A 15,072-nucleotide genomic window follows, 5' to 3' on the forward strand; every position below is an offset into this window, starting at 1 on the left:
CCATAAAATATTGAACCTGGGTTCAATATTTTATGGGGGGGTTCAATATATCGCAGCGATATTTTGAACCCGGGTTCAATATATCGCGGGGTTCAAAATATTATATGACACCGGTATGTAGTAATTGGTAATATATAATTATATCACATTTATAGATTATTATCTTTCTCTAAAAAGACATGGTTTTAGTTCAAGTGCCTTAGTTAAAACAGGTTTATAAATCTCTAAATTCCACAGCAGAATTTGACATTATATATTTTTTCTCATATTAAAAACATATACAAAATACATAATAAAAGGGGCATACCTCTAACTTGGCAAGATAGTAATTATGTGTTTTTATTGTAAATTTCCTGTTCTTCTAAATGGCATGTGAGCATTCACTATAAAATTAATGTTACTTTGAACAATGAATGAAGGTATCGGGTTTACACATTTTAACACTGGAAGTATTTCATTCAAAACTTGATATATGTATGTGATCAAGCAAAAGACGTGTATATGAGTAGACTGCAGGTTTTCAGCATTTGTCCGACCATTGGACCTTTAAACCAGGTAATTATTTTTTCATTTCATCAAATCCTACAGAAGTCCAATCTTAACACCACATTTTTTTTCATGACTTGCTTCACAGAGGCCCTTTGTGACAGGTTTTAAAATTTCAGAATTCGACCATTTTAAAAAATCTTTTGTACTTTACTACTGAAAAAAAAAATGAAATCTGCATGTGGACCAGAAATTAGCCTTGTACAAAATGTATTTTAATATAGTTGGTGTAATAATTTGTGTAATATTAAAATTTTATTACTTTTTTGACTATGAATATAAATTACATATTTAATAAGAAAGTAAGAAAGATAAATTGCATACAAAATTTGGATGGTCTTATACGATTAGATGATGCACAAACTCTGATAAAGAAATTTTCTTTTGTTTTCCTTATGTGCATTGAAAGAGATATATATGCACATATAGATGAGAAGGTATAAATGTATAGCTTTGTAAGAGTTGGGGGGGGGGGGGTAAAGGGCTGATTTCAATGCTTCACTAATTTGTAATTGAATGGAAAATATTTGCATTACTCAAAGGATCCTATATTTTCATGCAGAAAAGACAGCGGAGTAGATCGTAAAACCTTGGCTAGCGAAGATGAGATTCCTCATAAATAGCTCATGACAAGTGAGGGTAATTTAAGGAGGCTGGATGTTTACAAATTAACCATCTGATCTTCCTAAAACTTTTAGATATGAATTTTAAAGCTATATTTAAACTATAATCTAGTTAAGAAATAATGTATTTGTTTTACCTTTTTGGGGGTATTTTACTAAAATTTGATATGGAGCTCTTCTTATAGGGAGATCATTACAGTCTAAAAATGGCCAAGGCCATCAAGATCTATTTGAGATATATATATGGAATTTTATTAAATTGAATAATTGATTGCTTGCTTATAAATACTATGTAATATTGTGTAAAGTGTAAAAAAAGTTTGTGCAAATTATACTTAAAAACATATTGTACCAAGTATTAAGACCGATAAAAGTAATATTTGGTTTTTATTGGTACAAAACTCTCTGGTTCGTGACATACATGTATACCTCACTTTCGTTCTTGGATAAATGTACATGTATGTAAATTTTGTACAAAAATATAACCTAGAGTAAAGAAAAAGAACTAACAACAGTTTAACAATAACAAAAACAGAAATTTATGTCCGGTTGATGCAATGGTAAATTTCATAAAATGCCCCCAAATTATACTAATATTAGGATATAAAAATCACTATATAACAACTTTTATGCCGCGCCACTCTCTTTGAATTGCCACGTAGCCTATATGGAGTAGGATCAGTAATGATGGGTGTAGGCACAACTCAAACTCTCCTGTATCAGCTCAGTAACTGATGTCCACTCTGAGTATATCAATGGCTGCAGCATTTTTTCTGAGATTGTTTTCCATTTGGTAGGTTTACTGTCCCTTGCCTATTAGCGGCTTGCAGCTGTGCCTCGGACAATGGAAGACAATACCGAAAGATGTACTCAAACACTTCCGTCACATTGTGTCCAGTTTTACTGGAAGTTTCAAAGTATGGGTCACTGGGCAGTTTGCTTAGGTCAATCTTGTCATTGATTTCTCGGGCAAATTTCTTTCCCTCCTGAACAGTTACCTCCCTTTGGTCCTCACCCAATGCATCCAGTTTCATCCCAACAACTATCTTAAGGCAGTCTTCATTAGCAACCTCTAGCAAGGGGATGAATCGAGCCCTAAAAAACATTCACAAGTGATCAACACCTGTATCACATGCACCAAACATTATATAATTTTCTTATAATAAAAATACAGTTTAACTTTGATACCTGGAACACTAATATCTCGAATACAATGGATATATCAAAGTGATTTGTAAGTCCCAACCACTTATTTTTCAAGTGTTTTACCCTTGATATCTTGAATGCCCAGATATCTCGAAGTTTTGTAACAGTCCCATCTAGTTCAAGATAACCAAGTTTGACTGTATATATGTACCCTCTACCTAATAATACACCTTGTGTGTTATTAGATAAATAGAGGGTAAATATTTTTATTATGAGAAAAAATATAATGTCAGGTGCCTGTGACCTATACATTCATATCCTGTTTTTGTTGATCTGAACAATTACAAAAAGTGACGAAAACTTTCATTTTAATCATTGAGTGTCTGAATGATTAAGAACAAAAGAGCTGGTAATATACCATAGAGATTCAAAAGTGCTGACAATGGACATGTCAAATGCCAGGATAGCAGCCCCAGCGTTTCTACAGTAGAATGAAGACAGACCAGTGAACCTCTCCGCTCCAGCTGTATCCTGAACAGAAATCATATTAAACACCACAAAACTGCATGACATTGAGTCTGATTTAGCTGATTAAAACATAATTGAAAATGGATGGAATGAATAAATAAAGGCATTAATTACCCAGATAGCTATGTTGTATGGCCCCCACTGTTTAAGGAAGAAAGCAGCACCAATGGTCTGTCAATGGAAAATAATTTTACATTTTAATGGACTGTTTCATGATATCTGTAGTCAGCTGATATATAGTTTAGAGAAATATGATTCCAAACTGAAATAATTTGTTCTGCAAAAGAGTTGTAACACAGTAAGATGGCCATTTGAGTTACTGATTGTGTCTCTAAAACCAATCCATTTGAAAGAAACTAACAAGTCCATTTCCTAAAAACATTTTTTTTCCCACCAGTTTGCATTTCATTACCGGGTAATATATATAAAGGAATCTTACAGCATCATGTTGCTTGAATTCCCCCTCTATATACCGACCAATAAAGGAAGTCTTGCCCACATTGAAGTCACCCATCACAATCACTTTCAGGTCCCTGAAACAACAACAATATACAGTTACATGTAGGCTAAGGGCATGTATACACATAGTCATTTTATTGATATTAAAGTACATGTATATTATTAATCCATTTTTTATAAAAAGGGGACAGGCAGTGAACATTTGTCTAAGACAGCATTTGATTTGTGATGTCAAAGGGATTTGATTTGCCTGTTTATAGCACCTTGCTAGCCAAAGTTTTTCGGTCCAAATGAAATGGGGTAAAAGTCAGGACTAATTTCTGGCCATATATGCTCTAGGTTATATCTTAATTCTTATTTAATAGTATCATAAATTCTGTTCCCATACTTGGTGGTCAGCAAATTTTCAAATTGTATTTATGCCATGGCATGTATACAACCTGTTGTTTCATTCACTTACAATGTAAATATGCAAGAGGTGCAACTCAAACTGTTCGGGTTAAGGGGGGAGTGGAAAGGACCGAAAACCCTTGGGTGCGAATATGGTTTACAGTTTTAGTGCTACATCAGTGTTAAACTCTTGCCCTCAAGTCATGCCAATGCTAATTGTAGCAGGTACCTCTCACCACAAAAACAAACAAAAGGCAACCACACCCCACTAAAACAAAACAAGAGAAACACTGAAGTGCACCATCTGCATACATTTACGAACAGTTAAGAGAGTACTTACGCTTTTTTCTTTGGGCCGGGTTCCATGATGATAGAGGTTTTCTCCTACTCTCTCAAGCAACTGTCATGTTTTGGTCCCCACCACAAACATTATTTTGCTTTTCTACTGAAAAATAACTGTGAGTCACTCCCACCTGAACACAAAAGGATACATGAAATGCTGCATATGATCCAAGACCGATTCCGCGTATTTCAACAAGTTCCGGATTACTCATCAACGAGCACTCAGTTTTCCGCTGGACTTTGTTCTATTTATTTCTTTGTGTTGTAGGTATCAGGACTAATACTCTTGTGTTTGTAAATATTGTTTAATTATACAAGACTCAAATCCTCAAAAAATTGAATTTCCTGTCTCGTTTTTCACGTGAACACATCAACAGTTACAATGAAACGGCGGGTGATTTCATATGATATACAGTAATATATTATATCATAACGTAGTGTACTGTACATACATGAATAGGCTCATGTCACGCGCTTCTTATCAAAGTACATTGTCTTGCTGTAAAGTATTAGGCTAGTCTAGACACGAGTTCTTACTTACATATAGGATTTCCCACTGATCAATAGAAATTTATCTACCACATATAAAGAAAAATGCTATATTAATTCCTTATAAATATATAGATATAACAATATAATGCTTTCATTGGTGATTCATGCGAGATATGAAGATGGGGCATTGCAGAAAAATGCATAACCCGCATTAGTAGGTTATGTTTTTTTTCTGCAATGATCGCTTAATATATTTAATTTTGGCAAAGTATGTAAAGTCAAAAAGGACACAGCACCTAAAAAATAACTGAATCGATTCGAATTTCCTGTTTCTTGAAATTGCTTGCAGCAGTTTCAGGGGATCGAAAACACGCAATTACCGGTGTACAGGTCACACAAATCAAACATCCATTACAACTTTATACCTAGCGATCCAACAATTTGAGTGTAATGTTTATATCTTTTATCTGGGTTATGTTTGATTTCATTCTACAAAAACCGATCCCATGTAAAGGTACAGTGAAGATATATATGTACTAATTACGATAGATCTTAAATAATTATCATTAAATATTGTCATTCACTCACTGACAAAAGCTATGGATTAGTAAAAGGCAATGTTTAAAGAGTTCTAGAATCACGTTGTTTAACGTATAAAGACATTTCAAAATTTGCCAAATATCGTAAATTGCAATTGATTTCACTTTCGTGATTTATCATTGAAAACAATACATTTTGGTAAAACAGATTTCACTTTTATCCAGATTAGCTCAGTTAAAATTTTGAAAGTTAGCATATCTTCTATAAACCTTTTTTTCACGATGATCTCATCCATCATCAAAATGATAGTATCTTTGAAAAAAAAAATTAGGTTGAAGTTTTTGCATTTGTTCCAGATGCAGTCAGCTGGAGTCCGGGTGTTCTGCGTACTTCTTCTATCGGCAATAACCCAAACATCCGGAATAACCATTTCGACCCGGATTGGTCGAATAGAGGGAATTACCGCTGACGTCAACAACGTCACAGTCCACCAGTTCCTTGGGATACCTTTCGCAAAACCACCCCTCGGAAAGCTGCGGTTCCGGAAGCCAGAGCCTTATGGGAACTGGACAGATACTCTGAAAGCCACGACCTTTGGACCCTCGTGTATGCAGGATTTCTATGAAAATGACAAACGGCTTATTCCTAACCTCAACATTACTGAGGACTGTCTGCAATTGAATGTGTTTGTTCCTGGAAACATCGATAAAAGGAACTGGCGTGCTGTTATGGTCTGGGTACATGGCGGAGGGTTTACGAACGGCCAAGCCACCATGTTTAACGGCTCTTACCTGTCTTCTCGCTCTGACGTCATCGTGGTCACCATCAACTACCGACTCAATGTGTTTGGGTTTTTATATGCAGGGATGGACTCCAATTATAAGGGACATTATGGGTTATTTGATCAGCAGCTGGCTTTTAAATGGGTAAAAGACAATATTGAGGACTTTGGTGGAAATCCACACATCATTACAATATTTGGAGAATCGGCTGGGGGCGTGTCAGTCACTCTTCAAAGTATTCTGGCCTCTAACCTCGGATTGTTCCAGCGGGTCATCGCAGAGAGTGGGTCTGTGTTAATGCCCGTCGACTTGGATGGTACGCAAACATTAGAGTTGACGAAGCAAACGGCCAAGCTTCTCAATTGTTCCAGAGCTAATATGGAAGATACGATAGCATGTTTGCAAACCATTGATGCACCCAGCCTGATGGCAAACTACTTTAAAGCAATGCCCCACTTTTTCAAGTTTTCTTTTACGTTCGCTGGGGAACTTTTGAACCAATCACTTTTTAACGATCTGGCTAAGAACAATTCGCCGCCACTAACAATGCTCCGAAGCCTTGACGTGATGGCTGGAACCAACGCAGGAGAAGCAGGCCTAGAATTCTTTGATTTACTTGGATATCAAAAACCGTGGAAATTTAATCTATCAAAGGGAATTCCAGAGAGAATTTTATGTAAACACATCATTCCAATGGCTAACGCAGAAATATACAAGAGTTGTGACGATTTAAATTGTGTGATTTGTGACAGCTATATACACAATTCCTCCACGAGTTCATCTCTCCAAGACCAAACCCAGGCTGCGATGAATTTCTATGCTGATATCTCGATGAACTATCCAACTTTCCAGTTCTTGAAGATACATTCAGACAAGACAACAATGAATACCTATCAGTACACGTTCGACCACACCCCTACCTGGGAACTTATACAAGAGAGACCGTCATGGCTCAGAGGACCCAACCACGCCTCGGAACTGGCGTTCGTTTTTGGACTCAAGGACTGGTACCCACGAGACGTTCAACCAACGTCTGCTGAACTGGTTCTGTCGCATCAGATGATGGATATGTGGACCAACTTTGCAAAAACAGGGTGTGTATATCAAGTTCATTTCTTAATAAAGGCATACTGCATCTATGTAGAACGTTATCTAGTACTGTGTATTGTTTTATGTTTTCAGGAACCCCAACAATGGAAACACGAGTTTATGGAGGCCTTTTAACAGAAACAACCACTATCTAAGTCTAGATATACCATTAAAATCAGGAGTGTCTCTATATGGAAAACGAATGGAATTCTTGTTGAAAGATGTCCCAGAGATAGCGCGTGCCTGTAAAAACCAGACATATGTAGTGTCAACATCATTAGGAAAAATTCGCGGGACCATTGTGGAAGTCGATTCCCAAAAGATTGGTCAATTCCGGAAGATACCATATGCTGTTCCACCTGTAGGAGAGCTAAGATTTGCCAAACCTCTTCCTATCACCCCTTGGAACGAAACTATGGATTCTACAACATTTGGGCCATCTTGTATGCAGACTGTAAACAAAGAGGACTCTCATCTAGTATCCGAGGACTGCCTCCATCTCAATATCTACGCTCCATTCCCTGTCCTGCTGTCATCAGACAAACCTGTGATGATTTGGATCCATGGCGGCGGATTTACATCTGGCCAAGGAAAGTCAACAGATGGAAGTCGTCTGAGTCTCAAAGGTGACGTCATTGTGGTAACAATTAACTACAGACTGAACGTCTTCGGGTTTTTCAGTATGGGTAATCCGAACGCTAGGGGTAATTTTGGGTTGTACGACCAGCAACTTGCCATCAAATGGGTATATGAAAACATACATGCTTTTGGGGGAGATCCCAATAAAATAACTTTATTTGGAGAATCAGCTGGAGGAGTTTCGACAACAATACAGGGAGTGATACCAAGCAACGTAGGGTTGTTCAAGAGGGTCATTGGTGAAAGCGGATCTGTACTGGCGCGAAGAGACTATCAAACGAAGACGTACGAAACCTCCAAACAAATAATCAAAAATATTCATTGCGAAAAATCCTCGGATACCGAAATTCTTGGTTGTCTTCGGTCACAGAATGCAAGTGTATTGCTGCAGACATGGCAACAGATTGACTGGAAGAAACCGTCTAAAGCCTCTTACTCGATGACGACGTCAATCGGACCAATCACAGACGGAGAGCTTATTCCGGAGTCTCCCGAAACTGCTCTGAAGAATCCCAAGTCTTCGATGTATCGACAGTTTACAAGTGTGGATCTATTAGTAGGAACAAATACTGCAGATTCCGGACTTCTCTATTTCAATCTGAAACCCTATGCTCAAATCTTCAACATCAATGTTACTGAGGGTGTTCCAACACGGATAGTGTGTGATGAAATGGCACCATCAATTGTACGGGAAATCTTCAGTATAAAATGTCCTGCTTTGGCTGAAGCGATATGTAAACAATACTCACCAAAATCACCAGCAACTCTTCAGGTTCAGTCTCAGATGGCAGCCGACCTGTACGGCGACTTCCTGGAGGACGTCCCTACCATCAAGTCTCTGAACTACCACGCCCAATCAGTGAAGTCCACATTCCAGTACTTGTTTTCTCACCGACCTAACTGGGAGATAATTGGAGATCGGCCTCCGTGGTTAGTTGGCGCGAACCATGCGTCCGAGATACCGTTTGTGTTTGGACTGAAATCTTTTTATCCACCGACCATCCCTATCACCCAAGAAGAAGAAACACTGGTCGAACGAATGATGGAGTATTGGATAAACTTTGCAAGATATGGGTAAATAAGGTCTTTAAATATCTATGTGGAACATTTCTAAATATAAATATTTACCGTATTGTAATAAATTACTGTGCATTTGCTTCAAAACTAATCAACTAAAATGGTATGATTTCGATAATAGGAACCCCAATGGAAACTCTTTCGGATACTGGAGGCCATACACTGTGGAGGACAGAGACTACCTTAACCTTGACTTCAATATAACAATGTCGTCATCCTTGTACAAGGACAGAGTAGACTTCTGGACGACCACCGTCCCGGACATTGTCCGTCAGTGTCAGCCACATTCTGTTAACAGTTCCACTACCTTCCTCCGGAACTCCTTGGAGCTCTTTGTTATTGTTTTGGCTGTTATTTGCATTTTAAAATAACTTCGTATTTATGTTAAGGTAGCATTTTTAAGAATAATAATTTTGTAAAAATAATGCTACAAATACTCATTTATTTGCTTTGTCATAAATAGATATCAATATTGTAATTAAAAAAAATCTCTTCCCAAAACAGAGAGAGAGAGAGAGAGAGAGAGAGAGAGAGAGAGAGAGAGAGAGAGAGAGAGAGAGAGATGTTCCTAGATTGATATGAAGAACACCATTTTCATGCCTATGAATTATCAGAAATCTGGTTGTTACATTCATGTTTGTTATAAGTATCAAATTATAGTTAAAATATAAAAGTAAATTGTTGACACAATCAAATGTGAATCACCGACCCATGTTCAAGTGTTGTATGTATCTGATTATTTTTGGCTATTTTGGACATTTTTGGCGTTTTTTGTTTTAGTTTTAGGGGGTTTTTTTGCCATTATTTTGTTGGTGCCATAGTATTAATATATCTTTTATAGAGTAAGGATAATATATTTTTTCTGTTTAGCATTTTACAATAAGTAATCAACATGAATGCTTGTCAAGTTGTCATTATCTTTTTAAAAATATTGTAAAAAAGTCATCTGTTTCAGTCATAATAGAGCGCTGTAAGGCAGTTGTGGCATCAGCAGAAAAAAACTTTACATGTATATGTGTATGAACAGAGCACCTATTAAAATGTATGTTACATGTATATAACAAAGCAACGAACCCTATAGAAGTCTGTTTTATAAAGAAAACTAAATGTGATATTTGGGAAGATATTTATTTTTCATTGTGAATGTCGCTGTTTGGATCTCGATATTTTGATATTTCATTTTTGGGATGTCAAAATCTTGACTTTTGACATGTCACTGTTGGGATCTTGATATTTTGACATGTCACTGGTATGCTCTTGATATTTGAAATGTCACTATTGGGATTTTTGTATTTGACATGTCATTGTTGAGCTCTTGGTATTTTAACATGTTACTGTTGGGATCTTGATATTTTGATATGTCAGTGTTGAAATCTTGACAGTTTCACATGTCATTGTTGAGCTCTTGGTATTTTGATCTGTCACTGTTAAATTTTAGGGTCTTGATATTTGATATGTCAATGTTAAAATCTTGACATTTTGACATGCCACTGTTGAACTCTTGACATTTTGACATGTCACTGTTGAGCTTTTTACATTTTGACATGTCACATTTTGACATGTCACTGTTGAGCTCTTGACATTTTGACATGTCACTGCTGGGATCTTAACATTTGATGTGCCATTGTTTGGGATTTTGACATTCGACATGTCACTGTTGAGCTTTTGGCATTTTAAGATGTCACTGTTGGGATTTTTTTTTGGATATATCAATATTGGCATCTTCACATTATAACAGGTCATTGTTGAGCTCTCGGTATGTCACTGCTGGGATCTTGATATTATGACATGTCATCGTTTGGATTTTAATATTTTTACACGTCATTTGTTTGAGCTCTTGGTATTTTAACATACCCGTTTGGGACCTTAATATTTTTGATATGTCACTGTTGAGCTCTTGACATTTTGACATGTCTTTGTTGGGATCTTGATATTTTGACATATGTCACTGTTGGGATCTTGATATTTTAACATGTCACTGTTTGAATCTTTATAATTTGATATGTCACTGATGGGATTTTGAAAATTTGATTTGTCGTCGTTGGGATCTTGATATCTTGACATGTCATCGTTTGGATCTGATATTTTGACATGTCGCTATTGGTATCTTGATAGTTTTATACATCGCTGTGACGATGTAATAAAATCCTTTCAGTGACTTATTAAAATACCGTAGCATTAAAGATTTCCTTTTGTGAAATTGGATGATCAAAATCAATATGGAAGCAAGCAAATAGTACAGAAGTATGAAAGTTTGATTGGACATAGTCCCTTCAATAATCATTTTAATAACATTAGGTTAAATATCATTATGCAAAATAGGATTTTTTTCACATTTCTATGGACATGGAAATATCTAGTAATTTTATTAAAATTGAGCCTAAAACTAACAATACCTCTACCTATAGCTAATCTTCGATAGTTACTTACCAAGTTGTATTTTCTTTATCGAAAAAAAAGATAAGAGAAAGGTAAATCATTTGATACTTGATAATTCTTATGTATTTTGAAAAATAATTGTCCACGCACTTGTTTAATTCCTTAGACTCCAAAAGGATGGATAACACATTCATCTTTTCATGTGTCGGTACAATCTTGTGAATCTACGGTGCTGATACACCGGCACATTCCTCGCTCGTTAGGACTTCTCACCTTGTTAACGTTTACTTTACTGTCGACATCTTCTCCTTATTTCAACTTTATCTTAAACAAACCCGTCCATGACATTCTTTAAATTTTTTTTCTAAACAGAAATCAGCAAGCGGGTTTCAATTATTGGAGAAAAAGTAAATATGGTTTTCCTTTTGTGGATTCTATTTTCTGTTGCTAACGGAATTGTATTCGAAAATGGTATCGTCGAAACACTGCATGGGCGGATCCAGGGTTCACTGAGAGCAGAAGAAGGGTTCAGGGTTTATCAATTTCTCAAAGTGCCCTATGCCCAACCTCCTGTTGGAGCTTTAAGGTTTAGTAAGCCAGCGCCAGTACTAGCGTGGAAACACACACTGAATGCCACTCAACATGGTCCTTCGTGTATCCAGAAAATAAGCAACTCGTACAGGAAATTTCTACCAAATATGGATATATCAGAAGATTGTTTGTACATGAATATATACGTGCCGACATCGGATGAAAAAGCTAACAATTTCTCTGTCATGGTCTATGTCCACGGCGGGGGATATTATACAAAGTCCGCTAATTTACACGATGGAGCTAGAATGTCCGCTCTAGGGGGAGTAATAGTGATAACTATTAACTACAGACTTGGAATGTTTGGTTTCCTGAGTACTGAAGATGAACAGTCTCCCGGAAATTACGGTCTCTGGGATCAACTCGAGGCCCTTAAGTGGGTCAATAAGAACATTGGATATTTCGGCGGGGATGCCTTACGTGTGACGTTATTTGGTCATTCGGCTGGAGGTTACAGTATAGGGCTCCATCTTCTTTCTAAACACTCTTATGGTTTCTTCCAAAGAGCAATCGCAATGAGTGGACTGGGATTAAACAGACGAGCTGTAACCCACGGCGCCAAAGACGCTGCTTTCCGCGTAGCTCAATATGCAGGATGTTACAATGATTATAACAATGTAAAAAACAGCAGCGTATTCCAAAACTCTTCTTTTATTTTACAATGTTTGCGATCCAAGTCTCCACATGAAATAATGGCAGCCACTCGGAAAATGCGAACCAGCTACCACAAATACGACTTCATTATGAGACCAGGAGCTGTTGTAGACAATGACTTTCTGGAAGGAACTCCAGAATCCATTCTGGATAACAAAGACTCCGATGGGTTCCGAACCTTCGTTAGTGTTGATGTTATGGCGGGAACTAATGATGAAGATGGATGGTTGTTGAAATTAAAGTTAGACAAAATGCAACAGACGTATCAGTTTAACCTAGATGATGGAGTACCAGTAAATGCGATGTGTGATGGTGTCATAAAAGAAGTGGTCCGAGACTACTTTGACTCCAACTCCGCCATCGCAAACAAAATATGTCAAAGGTATTTACGAAACAGTTCAATAGAAGCCCAAGGTCATTCAACTCTCGACTTGTATGGCGACATGTTTTACGCCTCCCCAGCTGTCAAGACACTTAGAGAGCACCGAATGGGCCTCAGACATTTAGGTAACCCAAATCATAAGAAAACCTATCATTTTATTTTCTCACACAAACCCAGCTTTCCAGTCATTTCTTCTCGCCGGAAGTGGCTAAACGGGGCACAACATGGCGACGAAACGTGGTTCATCTTCAGAAATAAAAACTTCAACTATACCAAAGAAGAGGAGAAATTAAATGATAATTTTGTAAAATACCTAACTAACTTTGCAAAATCCGGGTATGTACCAAAGATCGATTCAGTAAACTGTGAAATAAACTTATTTATTAAACAATAATCTTTCATAGTTCATACTTTTATAAATCTTTTCTGCAGAGACCCCAGTGCTGAGGCTCTAGAGATCTATTGGCCACCATTCGACATTGAGACAGAGAACTATCTGAACATCAACAGATCCTTTTCTATAGGACAGCACCTGTTCAGTGACCGAATGACGTTTTGGCTGGAGGAACTACCCTCCCTACAGAGGTCTTTGTCGTCCTCCACTGGGTCCGACTCCCAACACCGTCCGCTCTCCTTTACCTTTTTACTGACAATTTTAATATGCTTCGTTATTTGCTTTTGACAATAAAGCATATACCCATTCGACGAAATCAATTACTTTGGAGGTCGTTTTAAAAAGTTACATGTTTGTAAGAATTTGATTAAATGTTCAACGTTGATTGACAATCATGATGAGTAAACCGGTATTTTATTTAAAATCAGTTATGATTGAGCAAATTTCGAATCTGTTTTTAAATGACTTTCGAAGATTAACTGTTTTTTTTATATCAAGAACTAGTAAACTTCACATTTATTTGACATTTATTTAGTATGTAAACATTTTCAAATCGCACGTATCGAAAAAAAAATGTAAAATATATGTATAATAAAATATATTTTACCATGTATAATAAATAAATTTAGAGACAATTAGCTATAACAATATAGCTGAAATATTATTTGTATAATACTGATAGTCGATATACATTGTGAATGGTAATGTTCACAGAGTAAATGACCAGGACCTTAAAAGCCTGAAGTAGTAGTGCATACAATTTCATTCTACTTTCACAATTCTATGTTGTAAGACTTACAGTGTGTTCTAGATCTCAGTCATCATGACCCGTGCTATAATACTAGTACTATCTAACGAAACTATAAATCTTATCATTTGAGATAAGACAGTCCATATAGGCACACTGGTACCGGCAAGCATGGCTCCTGCGTGGTTCCTTCTGAGTAAGGTTTTGTTATAACTAATATAAAGAAGTTACATGTCTGCAGTTGATATGCATGAATTTTTATTTCTGACAAATTTTTTCACGATTGCAGGTTTTTTAATTGGATATAGCCAGGGTGAGATTTCTATTTCTTGACTTTTTCTTAGAGCACATGTGTGCGAAATTTTCCATCGCTCATTTTATTCTTTTCTCAAAAAGCATTTGAGTGTATGATAAATTCAAAGTGAACATGTTTCTATGGTAGCGGCTATCGATAACATCCGGTTGGTGGGTCCTGCCGGGGTGGCGGGTCAAGGTCGAGTAGAAATCCAGAAAGATGGCGTGTGGGGAACAATTTGTGACGACCAGTTCGATATGAAGGATGCAGCAGTCGTCTGTAGAATGTTGGGATCAAAAGGGTATAGAAAACAGTCTGTAGAAATATACTAGCACACATCCGATAAAGAAGCTTATGTAAAATTGAGATTTTTTTTTTATTAAATAGCGATAACTGTAGTAATAATAGATGTAGGATCATAATGTACACATTTCTCGAATTTTCTTGTTTATGCCAAAAACTGACCAAAACCTGTCGTCAAAAGATAAAAAAGCAATAAATTTAATGTTTTATATATGCAAAATACTCAAGCAATTGCTTTTTTGACTTAAAACAGCTGTAGAACTGCGCAGCTTTAAACTTATTTTGAAGATTGAAAATCGTGAAAAAATGTGAAGGGAATCATCAGGTTACTATCTGCAACAATTTGTTCAGAAAAAGTTGAATCTTGCACATTAGTGTTGTAACTGTGCCCCGTATTAGAGTGCCATTTTTCTCAGTCGGCATGGGATCTTTTTTTAAAACGAGAAAAAAAATCCAGTCTAAACAGTCTATATACTGTTTATAGAGGCAAATTGACAGTATATTTTCAAAATAAAAAATAAACAAAATTGTCAATTCAAAACAATCTGAGTTGAATGTGACACATACCTCAATACCAGTCCATTATTTCTTTTTCAATTCTATAAATATAAATAAAAGTAAATTCTTTTTAGGAGTGGGTTAACTTTAAAGGGTTTAATTTAACTGATTGTCT

General features: G+C 36.5%; 2 protein-coding genes across 2 annotated transcripts in view; one reads left to right on the forward strand and one right to left on the reverse strand.

Annotated features, from left to right (window-relative positions):
• Positions 1-1,537: 1,537 nt before the first annotated feature.
• LOC128172874 (ras-related protein Rab-20-like) lies at positions 1,538-4,309 on the reverse strand. Its single transcript, XM_052838587.1, has 5 exons — positions 4,033-4,309; positions 3,283-3,376; positions 2,958-3,014; positions 2,734-2,846; positions 1,538-2,264 (listed from the first exon to the last, which is right to left on the reverse strand). The coding sequence occupies exons 1-5, from the start codon at positions 4,056-4,058 to the stop codon at positions 1,922-1,924; spliced, it is 633 nt and encodes a 210-aa protein (XP_052694547.1). The 5' UTR covers positions 4,059-4,309; the 3' UTR covers positions 1,538-1,921.
• Positions 4,310-5,422: 1,113 nt separating this feature from the next.
• Positions 5,423-15,072, forward strand: part of LOC128172882 (uncharacterized) — a 28,760-nt gene continuing 19,110 nt past the window's right edge. Inside the window, exons 1-6 of the mRNA XM_052838596.1 lie at positions 5,423-6,942; positions 7,031-8,650; positions 8,775-8,923; positions 11,405-12,995; positions 13,092-13,282; positions 14,244-14,397. Of these exons, the coding sequence (XP_052694556.1) occupies positions 5,423-6,942; positions 7,031-8,650; positions 8,775-8,923; positions 11,405-12,995; positions 13,092-13,282; positions 14,244-14,397 (5,225 nt within the window). The remainder of the gene's footprint in view (positions 6,943-7,030; positions 8,651-8,774; positions 8,924-11,404; positions 12,996-13,091; positions 13,283-14,243; positions 14,398-15,072) is intronic.

Source organism: Crassostrea angulata, chromosome 1 (assembly GCF_025612915.1).
Source record: "Crassostrea angulata isolate pt1a10 chromosome 1, ASM2561291v2, whole genome shotgun sequence".
NCBI classification, from domain to species: domain Eukaryota; kingdom Metazoa; phylum Mollusca; class Bivalvia; order Ostreida; family Ostreidae; genus Magallana; species Magallana angulata.

Excerpts from the sequence above, each read along its gene's own strand:
- LOC128172874 (XM_052838587.1), bottom strand. The coding sequence starts at position 4,058 with ATGGAACCCGGCCCAAAGAAAAAAGC. Across the intron at positions 3,377-4,032 it reads CCCGGCCCAAAGAAAAAAGC|GGACCTGAAAGTGATTGTGA; the intron begins GTAAGTACTCTC and ends TTGTTGTTTCAG. Across the intron at positions 2,847-2,957 it reads CATACAACATAGCTATCTGG|GATACAGCTGGAGCGGAGAG; the intron begins GTAATTAATGCC and ends ATTTCTGTTCAG.